Genomic DNA, 19,652 nt, shown 5'->3' on the forward strand with positions numbered 1-19,652 from the left:
TAGGAAGTTCTATCAAAAGAACATATAACACGATCTTATCATATTAGAACTTTGAAAGGCTATTATCGATATAAATCTGCAAATATGTGAATGAAAATACTGGTTTTACGCATAATTTATAAATTAATCTACACATATTTTAAGAGTTTTCAACAAATTAATAAAAAATATATTTAAAATTTATTGTTATTAAAGATGCATTGTTGTTATATTTAGTACGCGGAAAAAATAATAGAAAAACAATATTAATTTAGCGACTGCTGATGTATGGTCTTGTATTATTTGTCACAAGCTTCTTATCAGACTATCACAAAGAGATATTGGAAAAAACATAGGTCGCCTTTACATCCACCGAAAAGATATAGAGTGTTCCAAATCTAAAAGAATGTCTTACCTTGTAAAGACATCAGGATAATGAGTTCTCGAGAACGCTTTCTCCAACTCTTCTAATTGAAAACTCGTAAAAGTAGTTCTGTATCTTCTCTGCTTTCTCTTGGGGGCGAAGTCGTCTGCATCATCGCTGTCTGCGGACCCTGGAGGGGGGCGTTCTGCCGGGGACTGGTCGGATCTGGACAACTCGGGCGTGGTGCGAGGGGAGTCGTCCTTGTGGGGCTCAGAGACGCCCATGTTGGTGTATTTGTAAGTTTGGTCGTGGGTGTAGTAATCTGTGAAGAAAAATTAAGGTTACAATACTATATAAAAAATACAAAATTTGTCTCTAGGATTTGATTATAGAACGAAGTTCGATGATATGATTATAGAATTTAAAGGATTATAGAATACATACATACATATGGTCACGTGCATATCCCATGCGGGGTAGACAGAGCCAACAGTCTTGAAGACTAAATGGCCACGTTCAGCTATTTGGCTTAATGATAGAATTGAGATTCAAATAGTGACAGGTTGCTAGCCCATCGCCTAAAAGAAAAATCCCAAGTTTATAAGCCTATCCCTTAGTCGCCTTTTACGACATCCATGGGAAAGAGATGGGGTGGTCCTATTCTTTTTTATATTGGTGCCGGGAACCACACGGCACATTATAGAACTCTCTAATAATATTAAGTCTTCACTATATATTAGTCACTGGGCTGTATCTCAAGAACCGTAACTTATACTTTGTTGAAATTTTCACAGATGAAGTTATATTGTTGTCGCTATAACAACAGTGGAGAGTCAGATGTTACATTGTTTTATCACCGTTTTATCACGCTGCACCTATAAAGGTATTAATAAGAGCGTTTACACTCAGCCTTCAATCTATCTTCTATACAATTACAATTTCACAGCAAAAAAAAATTAATTTCCGGGAGAAAAATTACACAAATAACTAGTTGCTTGCCTCGCAGGCCACATTCCATGTGCGCCCAGCTTCCTACGAACGCCAATTAAGACATAACACCATAATCAGACCATAATTACACTAATGACATTAATCTATTAAATTACAATTGATAGTTGAGGCCGGGATTACCATTGTAATCGTTGTAAATCACGACACCGCTTTGAACTTTGCACTTGTTACTTTATACTTAAATGTAACTGTATCGTTAGAACTAATAAAGAAATGTGAAGTAAACTTCTTATTTTGTATTTCGAATGATTGAAAGTTCAACCAGTAGGTAGTCACGTTGAATTAAAATAGTGAAAGGATGGCGTTATTTAAATTAAAATATAAATAACATTCTTTAGTCTTACTCGTTCATATTTGAACCAAAAAAGCGAGGGAAAATGTTTGGTAAAAAACCAGCCAGGTGCGAGTTGAACTCGCGCACGAATGGTTCCGTACTATCATTACGTTCCGGTTTAGGGTACCGTTTTTACTAGGCAGGGAACCCTAAAACGCTGTTAGTATACTCTTTACATCAAGGACGTTTTAAGTTGGTTGAGCTGTTTTTATTATACTAGAAAAATAAAACAACATTTCATCAAGAAATGTCTTCCAGTCGACCAGCGAATAATATAAATTTATGTTATACGGAAGGATCGCATTTCAATTTGTAGCTATTTTGATGACGTTGTAACCCGAACAATTTAAGAATGGCACGAATCATTGATGTTGACGGCTAGAGAGCATACTAATTAAATAAACCGGCTTATCATTCCTGAAGTCACGGCAAGTTACTGATTAATGAGCGAACAAATCGATTCAGACCATTATCTATAATTATCATAACATAATACACCGGTAATACCATAGACCTGACCAAGCTAGATACCGCCGGTTTACCCATCTGTATGAAAACAAGGCTGGCAAGTATTTTCTGTGTTTTATTAAGTGAATAGGGCCAAATATCAACTTTTTGGTAGATAATAATAAGCTTAACTCGAATTATTACAATCATAACAAAAATAGAATGTAACAATTACGACAAGCAGGTCTATTGACGAACGTTAATAAGGCACATATCTTACCTTTTCCCCTTTAAAATTAACCGAAGGGATGGAGAGAAAGAGAAAGAGGAAAAGAAATGATAAAACTTAATTCTAATCAATGTTCCAGAGGTCCAATGAACACTACTTTGAACACGATTTGCCTCGTGAAGTACATGTACGCATACTCGACCGTATCTAGCTACATCTATGTCTGTGGATAATAGCCACTTAGTACTCAGCTCAAGACCCCGGGACAATTTCTTGAGATATTGAGCGATCATTCCAACATTTGTTCTTAGAATCGAAAGAAGTAGCAACAAAACGAAATTGTAGTTACTTTTGAAAGATTCATGACATTATAGCAAGAGATATTTACTTTATTGCGTTTTGTTTTTGCTCGTACTGATGAAGCCGTTTCCATACTGGTTGGAATCGAGTCGATCAATATTGAAATGTTGGCATACCTGCCTCGTGTACTTACACTATGATGTAAATTATAAAGAACGACAGAAGAGATACTTTGGAGTGTAAACTCCAATTTTTTTTAGTGGTTAAGTATGCGACATGTATGCGAGAGCTGACAGGTTATATATCTACTAGCTGTGCCCGCGACGTCGTCCGCGTGGAATAGTTATTTTGGGCATCATTGAAGCCCTCAAGGATGAATAATTTTCCCCGATTTTTTTCACATTCTCCATTATTTCTTCGCTCCTAATAATTGCAATTCAATTCGAACCAGTAGTTCTTGAGATTAGCGCGTTCAAACAAACAAACTCTTCAGCTTTATAATATTAGTATTGATTTATCAATGTATGTATGACTATTTCCAACCGATGCTATATAAGTTAGAAGGTACATTATATTGTTACAACTTATTGTGTAACCGTTATTCAATTTGTTACCGAGATTATAAGAAGATATGATACTTTTTGGCATCTTAGACGTATAAACTAAGGCATATTTCCACATCAAAGTTACAAACAACCTATGCAATATATGTTTCTGTACTTTAAATACTTTATTACTGAGCAATCTATAATTAGCTTAAACAGCAAAAACAAATGACAATAATACGAGATGCAAGCTGACATTTTAAACCACAAGTTGAGCAAGGATAATGGCTTATTTAACCAGTCAATAAAAAGTATACTAAGTGATTTTCTTCTGAACAACCAATTACCGTGGGTTTGAAATAATAATGCCAGTCCCACACTAGCATTCACTTAGATTAGCATGTTAATATCTAAATGTCAAGTTAATTTGACCCCGAGTTAGGTAAGACTTCTAGGCTAGATATTCCATTATAGGTACTAAATTATGCCAGCAACTCATGTTTGTTCCCATTCCTGTGGGAATTTGGGAATATTCTCTATTAATCTCCTTTACCTAAGGAACAGATACATGCAGATGTTCAGCTTACTACGACCACAAATTTATGGCGTAATTTGTGTGTCAGTCATATAAAAGAGGAATGACTTACTAAAATATCAACGCATAGGTATAGCTGTTTAAGATTTGTAATTTGACAGGTAGGTTTCTTATGTAGCTTAAGGTGCACTAGGAAAGGATTTTCCAAAATTTTAAATATGTACTCTCAGGCCAGCATTATTGTTGAAATCGCGTGCAACAAACTGATGGTTAATTTTTTAATCCTATAAAGGGAAACAGGAAAATAGCACACGGATAAATTACACAGAAAAAAAATGAATGATTTATTCATCATTCGTCAACGAACCGGGGTTTCACCGCGTAATCTATGACTCATTTTTTAGGTAAGTATACAACTGTAAAAGCGATAACATTAATAGGAATTTTATTAAAATATTTTTATTGATGCTTTTTATTGTTTAAATATTTTGTGATATTACTAATGTTTGTATGGGGACTGCGAAGAAGAAAAAAATAAATTAAGTAAATATCTATTACTTAATTACAGTACTCGTAGTAGTAGGAGGTACAGTGTCGAGATTTTTGTGTAATTTTATGGAGGGCTAGTTTTAGTCCATATAATAACATTAGTCATATGACAGCATTATTGAGAAATAATTTTCTTATCTCCCTATGGTAACTAAATTTTAAAAAAATATTTATTACCTATTAAATTTGAATCACCCATATTGTGTTAGAATATATAATGAAATATAAAATAAAAACAAATGGTAAAAAATATAACCGATTTCCAAAGAGAAAGGAGTATTGGAAATCAGTTGTATTTTTCAATAATATTTTTTCAGTAATTTTACAATATATTTATCGTACCAATATAAACTTGTACTCACACATGACCGCGCCCATAATAACAAACAAATATAATTTCACAGCTAACGTCACGTAGTTACCAGCGCGTGCGCAAGAATGAATGAATTTCGATGAATGGAGCCGCAATGATAAGGATAAGAGTATTTCCTGACATACTATTGCGGAATTTGATTAGATCAATGTACAGACAACAATGTAAGACTTAGTCCTGACATGAATTTTTATGTGGGGTCTTATACATACATATTCAGTCTTTATCCTTTTCGGGGTAGACAGAGCTAACAGTCTAGAAAAGACCGAAAGGCTCAGCACAGCTGTATGGCCTTATAATGGATTTGAGATTAAAATAGTGATAGGTTGCTTTGGATTATTCTTGTAGCCCATCGCTCACAAATATAATTTTGTAAGTTTGTAAGGCTATCCTATAAAATGATTAAATTGATATTCAGAGATAGTGACAGGTTGATAAATAAATACACAGATAGAGTTAGCCTCGAAGTAAGTTCGAGACTTTTGCTACCAGATACTAACTCAACGAATAATACTTTTATTGATAAACATCCCAGACCCAGGCCAATCAGAGAAAGTTCTATTCTCATTATGCCCTGGCCTGGATTCGAACCCGGAACCTCCAGTGTCATAGACAAGCGCACTACACCACAGAGACCGTCAATCATTGATCATATAGTTTGCAAATGGAAAACTATGATCCACGAATGATGAATTGTTCAAAGATTAGCCTTTACTCGCAGCGATTAAATTGTCGCCCACGCGAATTTAGCGCCACCTAATAATTTATTAATTTTATTAATAATATATAAAAAAATTGGGTAATTTTAATCAGATATTTAGATTTATCTATTAGTTAAGTTTAGAAATATAATAGTCACATTTTGTCAACATATTTCCAAAATAAATAATGTTTGCACATAATAAACATGATTAAAAATGATTTATTATTATATTTATATTATTTATGGTATTTAAAACAAAGAAAAATAAAACACTTTCACTATAAAAAAAACCCTTTACAATTTTTACCACGACTACGCACAAATTTAATATTTTATTTATTATAAAAACATATCCTTACGAGAAGAAGTTGTATAATTTAACTATCATTTTTAACATCGCCTTAATGCCGTGTCAAGTGTTTATTAAATGAGACCTCCATATTCCATGATTCCATGACATATTGTCCTTAATATACGGCATTAATATCCATTTCTAAATAAACATACGAGTAGCACTCTTCTTTATGGCAAATAATGTGTTACACTCGTAGTTAGAATCCTTTTTGCAGGAGTAATCAATCAATTTTATACTTTATACTTTTATTGATATAAAGGCGGTTTTATTCGTTTGACTACTAACCGATGCTCGTACGGTGAGAGAAAACATAGTTAGGAAACCTGCACATTCAGGCAACTGGATGTGTAACCACGATCCAATGCAGGTTAGGTTTCTCTGCAAAGGTTGTGGAGGTCGGATTGGAATAGCTTAGTATGCCACACAGGTGTTAAACGTTACGAAGTCGGGATTCAAATCCTTAAAATATTATAAATTTTAAATAATTCTTCCACCTGGAGGAGAGGTGGAAGAATTATTTAAAATTTATAATATTTTAAGGATTTGAATCATTCACCGAACGCCAACCTACGGATACGAATAACTTCATTCAAATAAAATAAAAATTATTGCAATTTTCTTTCACATTAATTATGTGGAGAATAATTGAAATAATTGCAGTTGACTTATTTCATATAATTACATAGGACGACTAATTTATTTAATCATATTTACATAATTATAACTTACGACTGGTTTGAGGTCAAATATCACTACAAATTATCACGAGTAAAAACACTAAGGTTTAATTATCGTATATGTTGCTACATAGCGTAAAATTAAATTACATCTATCATATATCTTTATACGAGTACTTATTTAAGAGGAAAAAACACTCAATCACGAAATCTTAAAAACTGCTAAACCAATATAGATGAAATATGGCAGGATTGTAATTAGATAACGGTCGGTTAGAAAGCATTTTTGGATATTTTCGCGGGCACGGAAGTAATTTTTTAGGTTTTTCCATTTTTTATTACTATGAATATGTCAAGCAATCTTATTATAAAAAGTAAAAATGTATTTTTATTCATATATTTTTTATCTTTTTTTTACTCTTTTATGAAGTCGCTAACTTGAAACATATCTTCTAGATTTTTCGATACAAAGTACATATGCAGTCGATTAAAATTACTGTAAGTACCTACCTAGGTCAGATTGGGTTATCGCTTTATATTTCTATAAATAATAATCAACATATCCGGTGATGATTATAGTATTTATATCTGTCCGTAATGTTTATATAATAAGGTATTAGATTATATCTTGGTGATAACGCAATTATGGCGCGAATACAGAATAATGTTAAAATGAGAAAGAGAAACAACAATTCTTAACTCAGAAATTTCAAAATTCCTTTCTTAATCTACCTATGACCATTTGACCATATACATATTTTTTACACAATTTTACAGATTTTTATTATTTGCCTTTTCTGTAAAAATATTTTTTATTATTTAGTCATACGAATTTACAATAGATAAATAAATGCGCAGGCTTTGGTAAAATATTAACGATTATCCTTTCAAATATCTTATTGACTTAAAGGGATCTGTTCTAGGAATAAGTCCGTTATTGTAGTAGTATTTTTAAGAGTATTTAATTATACCTTTTAATTACGTTATACTATGGTCTAATAAACGGGTTAACAAACAAACGAATTATCCCGAGTTCTAATATATAATTGTTACTCTAAAAAATCGCTAGTAATTATTCAATCGCTTACCCCATGGCAGTGGTATTAACTCGACCATACTTGTTTTTATGGTTTTTACATTCATTGTAACAGTTCTGAGAAAACACGGACATGTGTTTATCGCGTATCGCTAATATTAATTATAGTTCAGGTAAGGGCGCGTACACACTTAAAGGAGCGAATGTTTAAGGCCTGTTATAATTATACATACGGGCATTCGTAGTAAATGAATAAATAAAACAAAAAACAAATATGACCGCAACAAACGACCTTAATTTACGTAAATCTATGGATTTAATAAATATTTATTATTTATTAATGGAACTTACTGAAGGGCTTAGGTCACCTGGAATGTTATAGAGGTCAGATGGGAGTCGCTTCGTGTAATTACCTGACTCACCCAATCCAGGACCCATGGTCAAGAGACAACAGGGTGTTGTTTTACCCCGGGCTCCTCTCCAGAGTGGTGAGGATACAACCGGGACTGTAGCCAGTAAGAAGATCTTATTTAAGGGCTAGCTTGATTTGTGTGATTTGTCCGGTTTACTCGTATATAATTTATTTTACCATGGCTAAAGGTTAGCAAATTACGAAACAGTATTTAAATTTAGAAGAATATGTACAATGTTTTCAATATATTTTTTTATATAGTAATTATATATCGAACTGATATTTCCTAAATAATAAAGGTAACGGATATGGGAGTAAGAGTGTAACTGACTCACCTTTTACTCGTAGATATTACAAGACTTTCTTCTTCGGAACGGCGATAATTTGCGCCTTAAGGCAGTAAATAGTACTCCATTCAACTGTTTCAACGTAAATCAACGGTATAAGACTGTATCTATCAATTAGTACTTACAGGAAAGTCTTGTTAACATCACATTAATGATTGGTCTTCGAATGAACACACACACTCATGTCAATATATATATTTTTTAATTTTTCGTTGATCCCTGTTTTCATTAACGAAAACCTAAAAAAAATAATTTACAGTATTGGTATCAATGACGAACTAAAAAATTGTTTTGTCACTTAAACTACAATAAGAGGTTAAAAATTAGTAGTTTTGTTTCATATAAATTTTGAGAGAAAGTATAGCAAAATAATATTAAAATCACAAATTTTGTAAATTCATCAAAGATATATTATTACACTTGTAAATCAACTTTTTAAGTACCTCAGGAACTCTCTGCAGTACTTCGGCCTGTGATTTAGTCAAATATTCATTGAGACGTTCCATTGTTTTTGGTTAGTCAAATTGAACAACCCATTTCTAATGCTACTATGCCGAAAGTTAGTTTCACGGACAGTTTCCACTTAGATAAAACAAGTCCACACCTCCCCCGCTCTACCATAGGATAAATTAACAAATCTACATCATTTACATCGTAAATTATGCCGTAATAACACAGCAGCTTATCTGAACCTAAGACATCTACAACCTACAACTTAAAATTTGCACATTCAAAAACAATTTTCAAACTTAAGGCCTAAAACATAGAGCACATTTTTTTTCAATTCAAGCAAAAGATAAATTTGTTTCTCTCGTAATAAAACAAAGGGAGTGATATAGAGTTAATTACGGTCAGAAATGTAATTAGGTCTAATCAAATAACGTAATCTTTTTATGGGTTTTTGTTCGCGCGAAACGGTTTCATTGTAATTTTTTTGCGTCCGTTGTAATTATGTTTTTGCGTACGTCAAGTAATTGAATCGTGTCTATAATTTTGTCTTGTAATATTGGAACACGTAATTTATTAAGATTTTATTTTTTATTGGTGACATTATCGCCTTCGTTTTGGTATATGCCTTGTCTATTATAACTAAAATCTACATTTAATATGCCCTAAAACTTTCATCATCTCACTTTTGATTGTTTCTTATGTGTTCTATCTTAGGACTTGAGGGAACGCTTCATCTGCCGATATTTAAGATCCAAGAAATCAACATACATGTCCTGTCTGACCTCTGTGACTCTGTTAAAATAAGTCTTATCTATGCTCGATTACAAACAGATTGTATTAATTAATCAAAGAAAAGGCTAATAAACTTGGGATACTTCTATTAGGCGATAGGCTAACAACCTCTCACTATTTGAATCTCAATTTGATCATTAAATATGCCATAAAGCACAACGAGGCTTTTCAGTGTTATATAAATAAATGAAGTACGATTACACCTTGAGTTAATTTTTTTTTCTTGTTGTTAGGGCTGCTTGCTAATATAAGATTTTTATGCTGTAGTATAAAATCTGGTTCGTGGTCAAGGCCGAACTAACACTCTGAGGATAATGATATCTGTCAAACAAAGTCTATGTCACAGAGTACTTTGTGGGTGTATGTCATTTGTTTTTTGCAAAATTAAGACATAATACTATTGAAAAAAAAAAAAAAAAAAACGAATTTTGATCATGTATTTCAAAGCACGATATTATTATTGCTTACATTATGTTATCTACTACCTTTTATCGCGAATCTATGTTATACAGTTATGCGTCAGTTATTTTGTAAAAGGGTAAGATTGTGACCATGTTATGTTTATAATTAGTTACTATGTTTATTTTCAAAGAAAAAAAAAAACATTAGACAAGATTTTGAGTAATTGTTGTACACATACTTACTAATTAATTTTATTTAATGCAACCTCAAAGATCAAATTGGACTTAAATTATGAGTGAACAATATAACAAATACTAAAAATAGGTAATCCTTAGCCAATAACGTATTTTGAAAATACAACAAAAGAGTGATGATCTTAAGAGACTATACCTAGTACTTTAAGGAAATTAAATTCCTCCGCCCGCGATTAATACAGGTTTATCCTTTTTTTTAGTTAAAAAAATATCCATTGCCAATTGTAGCGGTATGATACTATTGCAAAGTCATCACGATGCATTTCCTGAAGACAAACATACAAGAAATAATATTTAGGGCGTCCAATAATTTTAAATTACACGATTGTAAGTATACTTATCGAATTACAGAAAATATTGTATCCAGAACAAACAACAATATAATTAATCTTTATTACATTGACATTTTATAAGTAGTTAATAACAAATTCATACGTATCGGACGGCACTAAGCTTTCGTGATAGTAACCAATTACATTTAACGATAATTTTTATTGGATGCAAGGCTGGCGCGACACGGCAAAGACAACATTTGCAATGTAAAGAGGAAATACCAGAGAATGTACAGTCAACTGGTCAAACAAAACCATAAATGTGACAGGTTTTTTTTTTACAGTTTATTGTATAGTGTATGTTTATTTTTGCGTAAAAATGTGTTCTCCAGTTGTTTATGTAAGATTATTCTCTATTGTTTTTATTTAAAAGGAAACTACAATAAGGACCTCAATATAGCATATTTCTGATGTAGTTTAAGAAAATGCGACGTTTTTTTAAGAAAGAATTATTTCAACGAATCTTAAATAGATTATTTCGACGGCCTCTATGGCGCAGCGATAATACGCTTGCCTATGACACCGGAGGTCAAGGGTTCGAATCCCGGTCAGGGCATTATGAGAAATGAACTTTCTCTGATTGGTCTGGGTCTTGGATGTTTATCTATATAAGTATTTATTATAAAATATAGTATCGTTGAGTTAGTATCTCGTAACACAAGTTTCGAACGTACTTAGAGGCTAACTCAATCTGTGTAATTTGTTCCGTATATATTGTACCGTATATAACAATTCAAAAATCGTGTTCTTAGAAAGACCGCAGCGAATTTTTTTTATCAATAAATCGTAGATTATTTAAAACCGCTACAACAGAATCCCTTTAAGAGAGGATCAGTGAGGCTTCATATACCTGGTGTGATGATACAGTTGAATGTAGAAAGTTTGCCTGGTTTTAGTCTTTATCCTGGTATGAGCCCCGGTACATCCTGACCTATCTAAGGGAAGCCCGATATGAAGAACCCCAAGAAACCTAACCTGGTGTTGCCTCTTAAATAACGTCGCAGATAATGTTACTCAAAAAGGCGATTACGCAGGTAGTTATAAAAATGTAGCAAAAAACGTTGCTTTACCATAATTTTAACTCCTTTGTAACTACATATTAAAAAGAACTATCTCTTTGTAGAGAACGCACTTATCTTCACTCAGTTAAAAGTTCAGGTTATCAGGGTTTTTGCTTAGCTTCTTTTGTAAGACGTATTTTTTTTATAAGAATTCTAAAAATTTATATAAATTAGAAAGCAAAAATAAACCCCAGAGTAATTAAACACGCTATTTTATACTAGTTACAAAAGTCATTTCTATTACTATTTCGTCATTCACTTTCTACGGATTAAGTTGTCAGTTTGTTATCCAACTCTCACGGTTCTCTAAGTACACTAATTGTTTTTATTGACAGAAAATAAGTACTAGGTGCTGTAGTTGTGGTAGTCGATAAAAAAAGTGAAAATTCCCACTTTCCAGCTGCGTAAGGCAGATTATATAACATTTGCCATAATTAACTTTTTATTTAATGACGCAGAAATTGCTTATATTAAAGGTTTTAAAACTGTCAGCGGTCATGAGTAGAATTGCTGTTGAATTTTTTTATTAATTTCCTTAAAATGATGCAAAAATTTACGGAAGTTTTCACTCGCACACTATGGGTTTTTTAAAATTATTATTATATAACAAGATATATAAGGTTTAATTTTGTTCATATATCGGAATTTGTTTATTAATGTAAATAAAAAGATGAAATCAAAATTTTAAATTGTTTTTTAAACTAATTAAATAATTTGTAGATTTTGAGGTAAAGTAATTATATCATGATATCATGTTTACAAAATATAAAGAACTTCTCACCAAGTCTGAACATTGGCTCGAGGCAATTTAACCCTGCCCGAGGAAATGTCAGTCGCTCAATGCAGCTGCGGACCCATGGTCGCTATAGGGCTGTTACTTTTACAGTTTTTGACACTGGCCGATAATAGAATAAATAATAATTTGTTTTTTTTAATCGTACCTATATTCAAATGATTGTTTAGTTAATCGATGTCAAACTAAATATATTAAGGATACTTTTGTTATGTGTAATAATTTTCTTTTGTCTGAAAAATCATACAAAGGTGCGTAAGTGCAGTCACCTCCTCCAGCTAGGTTTATTTATTTTAATATAGTTTAAATAATTACTTTCGTTAATGCTAATTATTTTCTTATTAAATGTTAACCCTATTCTTTAACCGGTGCGGTGCTGGTAAGAACTTTCGAGTAACCATAAATTATAGAGACGGACACTGGCTTCCCGTGCGGGTACTAATTGCAAACAAATATCGCCTTTCGCGCCTGCGCGCCGCTACACCCGTAATTATGTGCCGATGTAAGTGCACCTTTAAGTGGACATTAGATGTGAACACGGCCTTATAAACAACGCCTCTAGGCTCTTACTGTTGCAGATGTAACCTTCTCATCTATTTGCTATTTGCTTTATGACGTCAAATTAATGTTGCCCGAGGAAAGGTCAATTTGGGCTTTTCAAGCGCTTTCTAATCACATGCCCGTCATAAAGCACTTGAAGGGTTAAAATATTTAAATAGCGGTTAATATTACAGAAGAAAACATTGTGAGGAAACCTAAATCAAGCGACTTAATGTAGAAGCAGTCAGGTTAAGTTGCCTTGTTAAAATCTGCGTGACCTAGGTCACAGAGGTCGGATGCGAATAGTTCTTTGTAACTTCCTTACTTGCCTATTTCTAGATTATAGTGAGGCCCTGGGTACCACTCCAAGAAGGGCCCAACCGGGAGAAATGTCCTGAGAAGATCGTAAGGAATACGTAAAGCAATAGATTAGTAGCAGCACGCTGTTATTTTTCGTTCTTAATACAGCATGTTAGTTAGTGAAGACTACAACAAACATATATACATAAAAAACAACGCCTTCTTCCCGGAGGGGTAGGCAGATACTACATATACTTGCGACGATCCCTGCATTTCGATCACTTCTTTCGCTTCATCCACATTCATAACTCTCTTCATGCGGGCTGCGGCGGCGGTTTCTGGCACTCTTGACCTGACCTTTTGCCAGGACGTCTTTAATTTGATCAAGGTCCTTTCGTCTAGGCCTTCCCACTCCTACCTTTCCATCCACACTCTCCTTAGTTAGTGAAGACTACAAAAGTGATAAAATTATACCTAATATAGGACTATGATGCATAATTCTGAGAATATTACTCAATCAAGTACCCAATTGTGTCAATAAGTGACACACCTCATTCCTTGCAGGACTTCGGAACGTTATCAAAATCGTGCGTCAATTATTATAATAGAAATAAAGTCGGGACACATTGGTGATAAGTGCTGATAAAATAATAAAGTTTCGCTTTGTAAACCTACTTCTTGTTTAAACACACCTTTAGTTAGTACACTCGGGTGAAAATGATATATTTAATAAATGTTTATCAAAGCCAAATAGCTGAACGTGGCCATTTAGTCTTCAAGACTGTTGGCTTTGTCTACCCCGCATGGGATATAGACGTGACCATATGTATGTATGATAGTTTATATATGCTGATCGTTATGACTAAAAAAGGTGAAACACCTTTTTTACATACTTACGTATAATCACGTCTGTATCCCTGTCGGGGTGGACACAGCTCATAAAGACTAAAAGGTCGCACGTTCAGCTGTATGGAGATTCAAATAGTGACAGGTTGCTAGCCCATCGCCTAAAACAAGAATCCCAAGTTTATAAGCCTATACCTTATCCTAAGTGTGTAACCATTTATATTCTAATCCTTGTTTGACTTACAATCTGCGTTGGAAGAAACGCAGCTGGCAACACTACGTTTTTTCTTTGTTACCAGTATGAAATAAACATCTTATTTATCATTTAACACTACGAATAGCGTGAGTATTTGTGCTTAATCTTGAGTAATAGTCGTGTGTCTATCTGTCTTTAGTAACAAGATACATTTACATGCACTCTTGTTAAACATGTTGAAGCCAGCTGGTTTGAGCACATGTTAGAAATGTATAAAGAAAATAGATTGCTAATTTATTTACATGTATATTTTGTAAGTCTATAATCTTTGTGGAGTAGACAGAGCCTCATGGTCTTTTATATGGTCGTTAATCTTGTTAACTCTTTGGGCGTCATGGATAACTTTAAGCGGCTATCGGAAACTTGCCTGAGATCATAAAATTATAAGTACTACTACCAAATATGTAAATCGTTACGGAATCGACCGACTCTTATTATTGAAGAAGGCTCATTTAGGCAAAACATTGGCACGTTTGTCAATATTATATACGGCGTTCAGAGTTTTAAGGGTTATTCTCCCATCCCTGCGTGTTCCAGGTTGCATCCTCCACAGAAGTGTTACGGGGCTCTGGGGGGTAGTAACACAATTTGAACCAAACAGGAATTATCTAACGATTTGTTCAAATTTTATAATAATTAAAATGCGTCTCATTAGATCAAGCTTAGATGTTCAATTGCGTTTACTTACATTTAGTAAGTATAGGAGCCAAAATGTTATTTTGCGCTGAATGTGACCGCGTCAGAAAAATGGTCAAGTATTACAATGTGGCTGTATATTTTTTAACGTTTTTGAAAAACAGCTCCTTCTCACTATTTTTTTTCGTTTTAAATCCTAATTTGCTTGTGTCAGGTAGTGGAAGATATTGCTTCAGCGATAAGTCCGCCTTTATTAGTATTTACCTGTATATTTTATTTAATTTTTTGAATTTTTTTTGGTGCAATAAGTGACTAATCTAGATTAGTTATCTCTTCAATTCCATAGGATCCCTGACACTGAGTCACCGCAAATAAGTATCTAATGTTTCCCATCTCATCTTTTTTTATAAAAATGTTTCCTATACCTTCACAAATATGCCGGTCACCTTGATTTATCGAACGCCTGATGATATTCATGGAATATTGAATAATGACGTATAATTACGAATGTAAATCCAATCATCGCCAATTTGCTGTCATTATTGACGCCAACACTTTTTATATAATTACAATAAACTTGTCCGATATATATTCATATCGGTGTATAAATAATAAAGAATTTTAATTAAGACAGGTGTATGATTTCAAGGCATTAAAATTAACATTTTTGATTAGTACCGCAGATCGAAATTCCAATAATTACTTTATCTAATTCTTACTCACGTATCGATTGCATACGTTCTAGCGCACGATTTAGCTAACCCAAATCATGTACAGGTTAATTTCGCTTTAATTTATAACCTTCTTACTCGTGGTTTAAGTTCCGGTTACATCCCCACCTTTCTGGAGGTGCAGGGTGCGTCTTCCTTATCGACCATGACCTTCACTGTGTGAGTCAGGTTTTTACATGAAGCGACTTCCATTTCACCTCCGAAATCCTTGCAGGGGAACCTAACTCAACGTTTTTTGTCTTAAGCCATTTGATTATATTCCAACATGCTCATCCAGCTAATCTGGACATCATCAGCGTTCTAGTGTAAATCCCGACTACGTCTGCTCCTCACCTTTCTGGAGAGGAGCTCGAGGGGCGCCTATTACAACGATCCTGAATTGGGTTAGCCAGGTATACGAAACGACTCCCGACTTACATTCACAACATTTGCTATCAAACCAAATCCATAACTGTGGTTTCTGAATCATCAACACTAGCTACCCAAACCTGTTCTTTGCGCCTTAAGATTATTAGCTCTGTCTAACCCGTTATGGATACAGGCGTATGATATGTGAATGAGAATGTGACTGAACTAATATTTTTGTGTAAAGTTATGTAGATATGTTGTACTCTTGCTTTTGTTACGATAGCTACGCAACTCGTTATTAAAGTAATATTTATGAGCATAGTTAGAAAGATGATTAAGTGACCATATTTTTTAGGAATTAACAATGTTTGCAGTGCGCTCTTGCGTGCACATCGCTCTTTTTCATACGAGATCTCATGACAGCCGCGTTTTTGTCCTAAATGGATTATACTTGGGGGGCCACACTCGATAATTTACAATCAAATTTATATTTTATTCTCACGGCGTAAGGTTGATATTTTTATATATTTTGCACGTGTCCCGATGAAGGGATTTGTCAGTCAGCGTATCAAAGCCTCATTTTGCGTTGTTTGTTTTGATCGACTTTGAATAATGCCTTTGTGGTCAGGCAAGCGGATTATATGGTGAATTAGTGCAAATGTGCACAGTGCCAATAACCTTAACATTTTGCTTTTTATTATTATTTATTACGTCTTTTATATTCAGTTTACAAGAGATGACGGACTTTCTAAGAATTATAACGATGAAAAGATATTAAAAAATCTGCAATTTTTGGAGGTAAGAATTTGTATTACGTGTTGTTGTAAAATGTTCTTTTATTGTTTCCCTTTACTTCCCAAGTACTACACATAATTCAGTTTTTCACATTCAGTAATTTCTACTTTAGGCAATCCCAAGGAGGTTAATCCTTGGTGCAAACTAGTTACTATACTATTAGTAATACTCGTATTTGTAGGTATAGTGGAAATGGATGATATTTGTTATTTCATGTGGGCGAACGAAAGTACCGGATTAACGTCGTATTAAGACATCAATTCTTAGATTATTCTTGTAATCTCGCTCATTGCTCTATTTTTCCTCCGCAATATTTGTAAATAAGATTAAACAGTTCACATAAAAAAATAAATATAACCAGTCTTTACAATTGCAAGCAAATTTAGAACATATTTTAAAGACATTGAAACTATATAAACGTGCTATTTTAATAGACCAAGAAATGCGATGCACATTTTCGAGAATTCCGTAGAAGACCATTACTTCAATAATAGCCGAAGACTGATAGTAGTTTGCAGGGTTCCTTATCAACAACAAACCACGAAATGAATACATAATACCTTTGGTAAAGAGAGCAAAAAAATCGGTCATTACCTAAACAAAATCACTTAGATTTACTACCAAATAGAATTACACGTTGTGGTTGTCTCAACAGTTGCGTTGATAGAATCCACTAGCAATTACACCAATCAATTATAATGGATAGGAAATTGCTTGTTTCCGAGTCCGCTCCGAGCGAACGCTGAGATTCTGGATGCCTTAATTCTTAAGCGGTGGCGATACGCCAAAAAAATCATCATCATCAAAATTCGATAGCTATGTTTCGGACTATAACATTTTTAAAATTAATGTATGATAGTTTTTATATTTAAGCCTGGTAACAGGTTATTATTCTATATCTGGTATGGTTCATGGTGCCATTATGTCTGTGTTTTTATTGCAAGCGAGTACTTACTTCGACAATAGTCAATGTTAAAAAAGACAAATTTCAGTTCCCTCTTTCTAAATTTGCCTTATTTTCATTAATTTGCATTTTTAAACCGACTGTAAAAAAAAACAAAGCACGTAGGATTAGAGAGCTTTGCTTTTAAGCTCTCTTATCCAACGTGCTAGATATAAGAATGCAACCGGAAATAGGTACTCTTTTAAACTAAAATATATTTCATAAAACTATGACAACCATAATTATTTGGTATTGATGTAGAAACATTTAAGAGTTCAATCTACTTTTATTCGCAAATTAACACCTATCCTGTCAACGTTAGTACTAACTAGTACTAGTATCCAGTATATCCATAAACAGTTAGTTTAAAATAGAAATGACAATCGCTACAGCTTATAAATTAACAACAGTCGTCCAGCACGCGACTCTAACATTTAGCTATCACGATACAAGTTTGCTTGCTTACTACATACATCAATACAACCAGAACTGTTTAGAAATAAATATCATCTCTTCAGTCCATTTCATTCTCTTCAATCTCCTATCAGCCATACTGACGGCGGGATAAAAGCAGATAACAGATAGGAATTTTAATGATTAAATGCAAAGTGACTTGGGATATTTGCACGATATTACGTGATCTGAATATTGTTAATGAATATTGTGACCTGTTTATTTATAACGGTAATAGTATTTTATCCACCAGATGTTATATATGTCTATGTTATAGCCATGTAACATCAGACGGTGAACTATGCTTCTGAGTTAGGTTAGGTAACATAATTGTAAGGTTTGGAACTTTTTAAAGGGAAGTTAAGTTTAAAATAATGATTATCTTGAAATTTTTGATTGGATTTTTAATAACTGGTTGCAAAACTAAGTTCATATGCGCTGAAGGATCATTAAGGGTACCTACATAAGCATTCGACAAAGGTTATTTGAAACATAAAAATTCATATTTTAAGATCACCTAGAGCACACGTGTGAGTATTTGACGAACTTACAAAACAATCTACTGAGAGTCTCAACATCCGCACACTAGTGACAAACAAACAAATTTTGAACTTAACGACACATACATCTGCTATCATAATAACATAAAAATTCATTCACCCAAATGATCTACAATTATAGAAACGGCAATTACAGAGGCACGAAGCCTTTATTATGTGGTACCTCTTTCTATTAGCTACAGAGTATGCAGTTATACCAAGAAGTGGTTTATTTAATTAAGCTAGGGCAGCAATCAACGTTCTTTGGCCGTGTACCACTACAAGACAAGCTAAATATGTGTTTTTCAACGCCGATATCAGAATACGTTGGGCATTAAAATGCCGTACATACATTACTCCTTTTTCAATCGAATTACCCGTTGGTACAAGGAGTACGAATGCTTGAGAATTATTTTTGTAAAATGATATTGTTTACGTACTCTTTTATGTAATTGGAATGATAGTTCGAAAATATTGCTAGTAGTACAATATTAAGTATAGTAGGAATAATACTTTAATGAATAAATGTTTTTTAATTTTGTTTTAGTCGTTCGTTGCAAACTTAGACCTCGCGATTATTTTATATAACTATAACTCAAAAACTACTTAACTGATTTTGATGGCCTATCAACCTAACAGTTTTATTGAACGTGCTTACAGATATTTTAAATTTCATCTAAGTTATCGGGTTACATATATACCTACATAGAAAAAGTTTATTTTTACCCTATGGTGATTTGTAGAAGAAAAACAAAAACCTAGACGGCATAATGTTTTAAATTGATCTCATAAATGTTTGCAATGAGCTCTTGTTTTTAAACGACTTTCTTTCTTATGGCGATACGGCAGTAAAAATGGCTCAAAATGGATAGCTCTTAAATTATTCACATAAAGACCTACCCTGATAAACATAAAGACATTTAATCGAATGTACACCAAGACGTGAATTAACATAATCACATTGAATCTCCATTGTGTCTCCTTA

At 33.3% G+C, this 19,652-nt stretch overlaps 1 protein-coding gene across 2 annotated transcripts in view; it reads right to left on the reverse strand.

Annotated features, from left to right (window-relative positions):
- Positions 1-19,652, reverse strand: part of LOC106143201 (homeobox protein aristaless) — a 58,330-nt gene that overhangs the window by 11,281 nt on the left and 27,397 nt on the right. The window contains exons 1-2 of one of the 2 annotated variants that reach the window (XM_013345226.2): positions 4,656-4,746; positions 395-665 (exon numbers count right to left, since the gene is read on the reverse strand). In XM_013345226.2, coding sequence (XP_013200680.1) covers positions 395-665; positions 4,656-4,671 — 287 coding nt within the window. In that variant the 5' untranslated portion in view covers positions 4,672-4,746. Of the gene's footprint in view, positions 1-394; positions 666-4,655; positions 4,747-19,652 lie in introns of those variants that run through there. The other variant, XM_013345225.2, reaches the window with a different exon arrangement.

This window comes from Amyelois transitella, chromosome 2, assembly GCF_032362555.1.
Source record: "Amyelois transitella isolate CPQ chromosome 2, ilAmyTran1.1, whole genome shotgun sequence".
NCBI classification, from domain to species: domain Eukaryota; kingdom Metazoa; phylum Arthropoda; class Insecta; order Lepidoptera; family Pyralidae; genus Amyelois; species Amyelois transitella.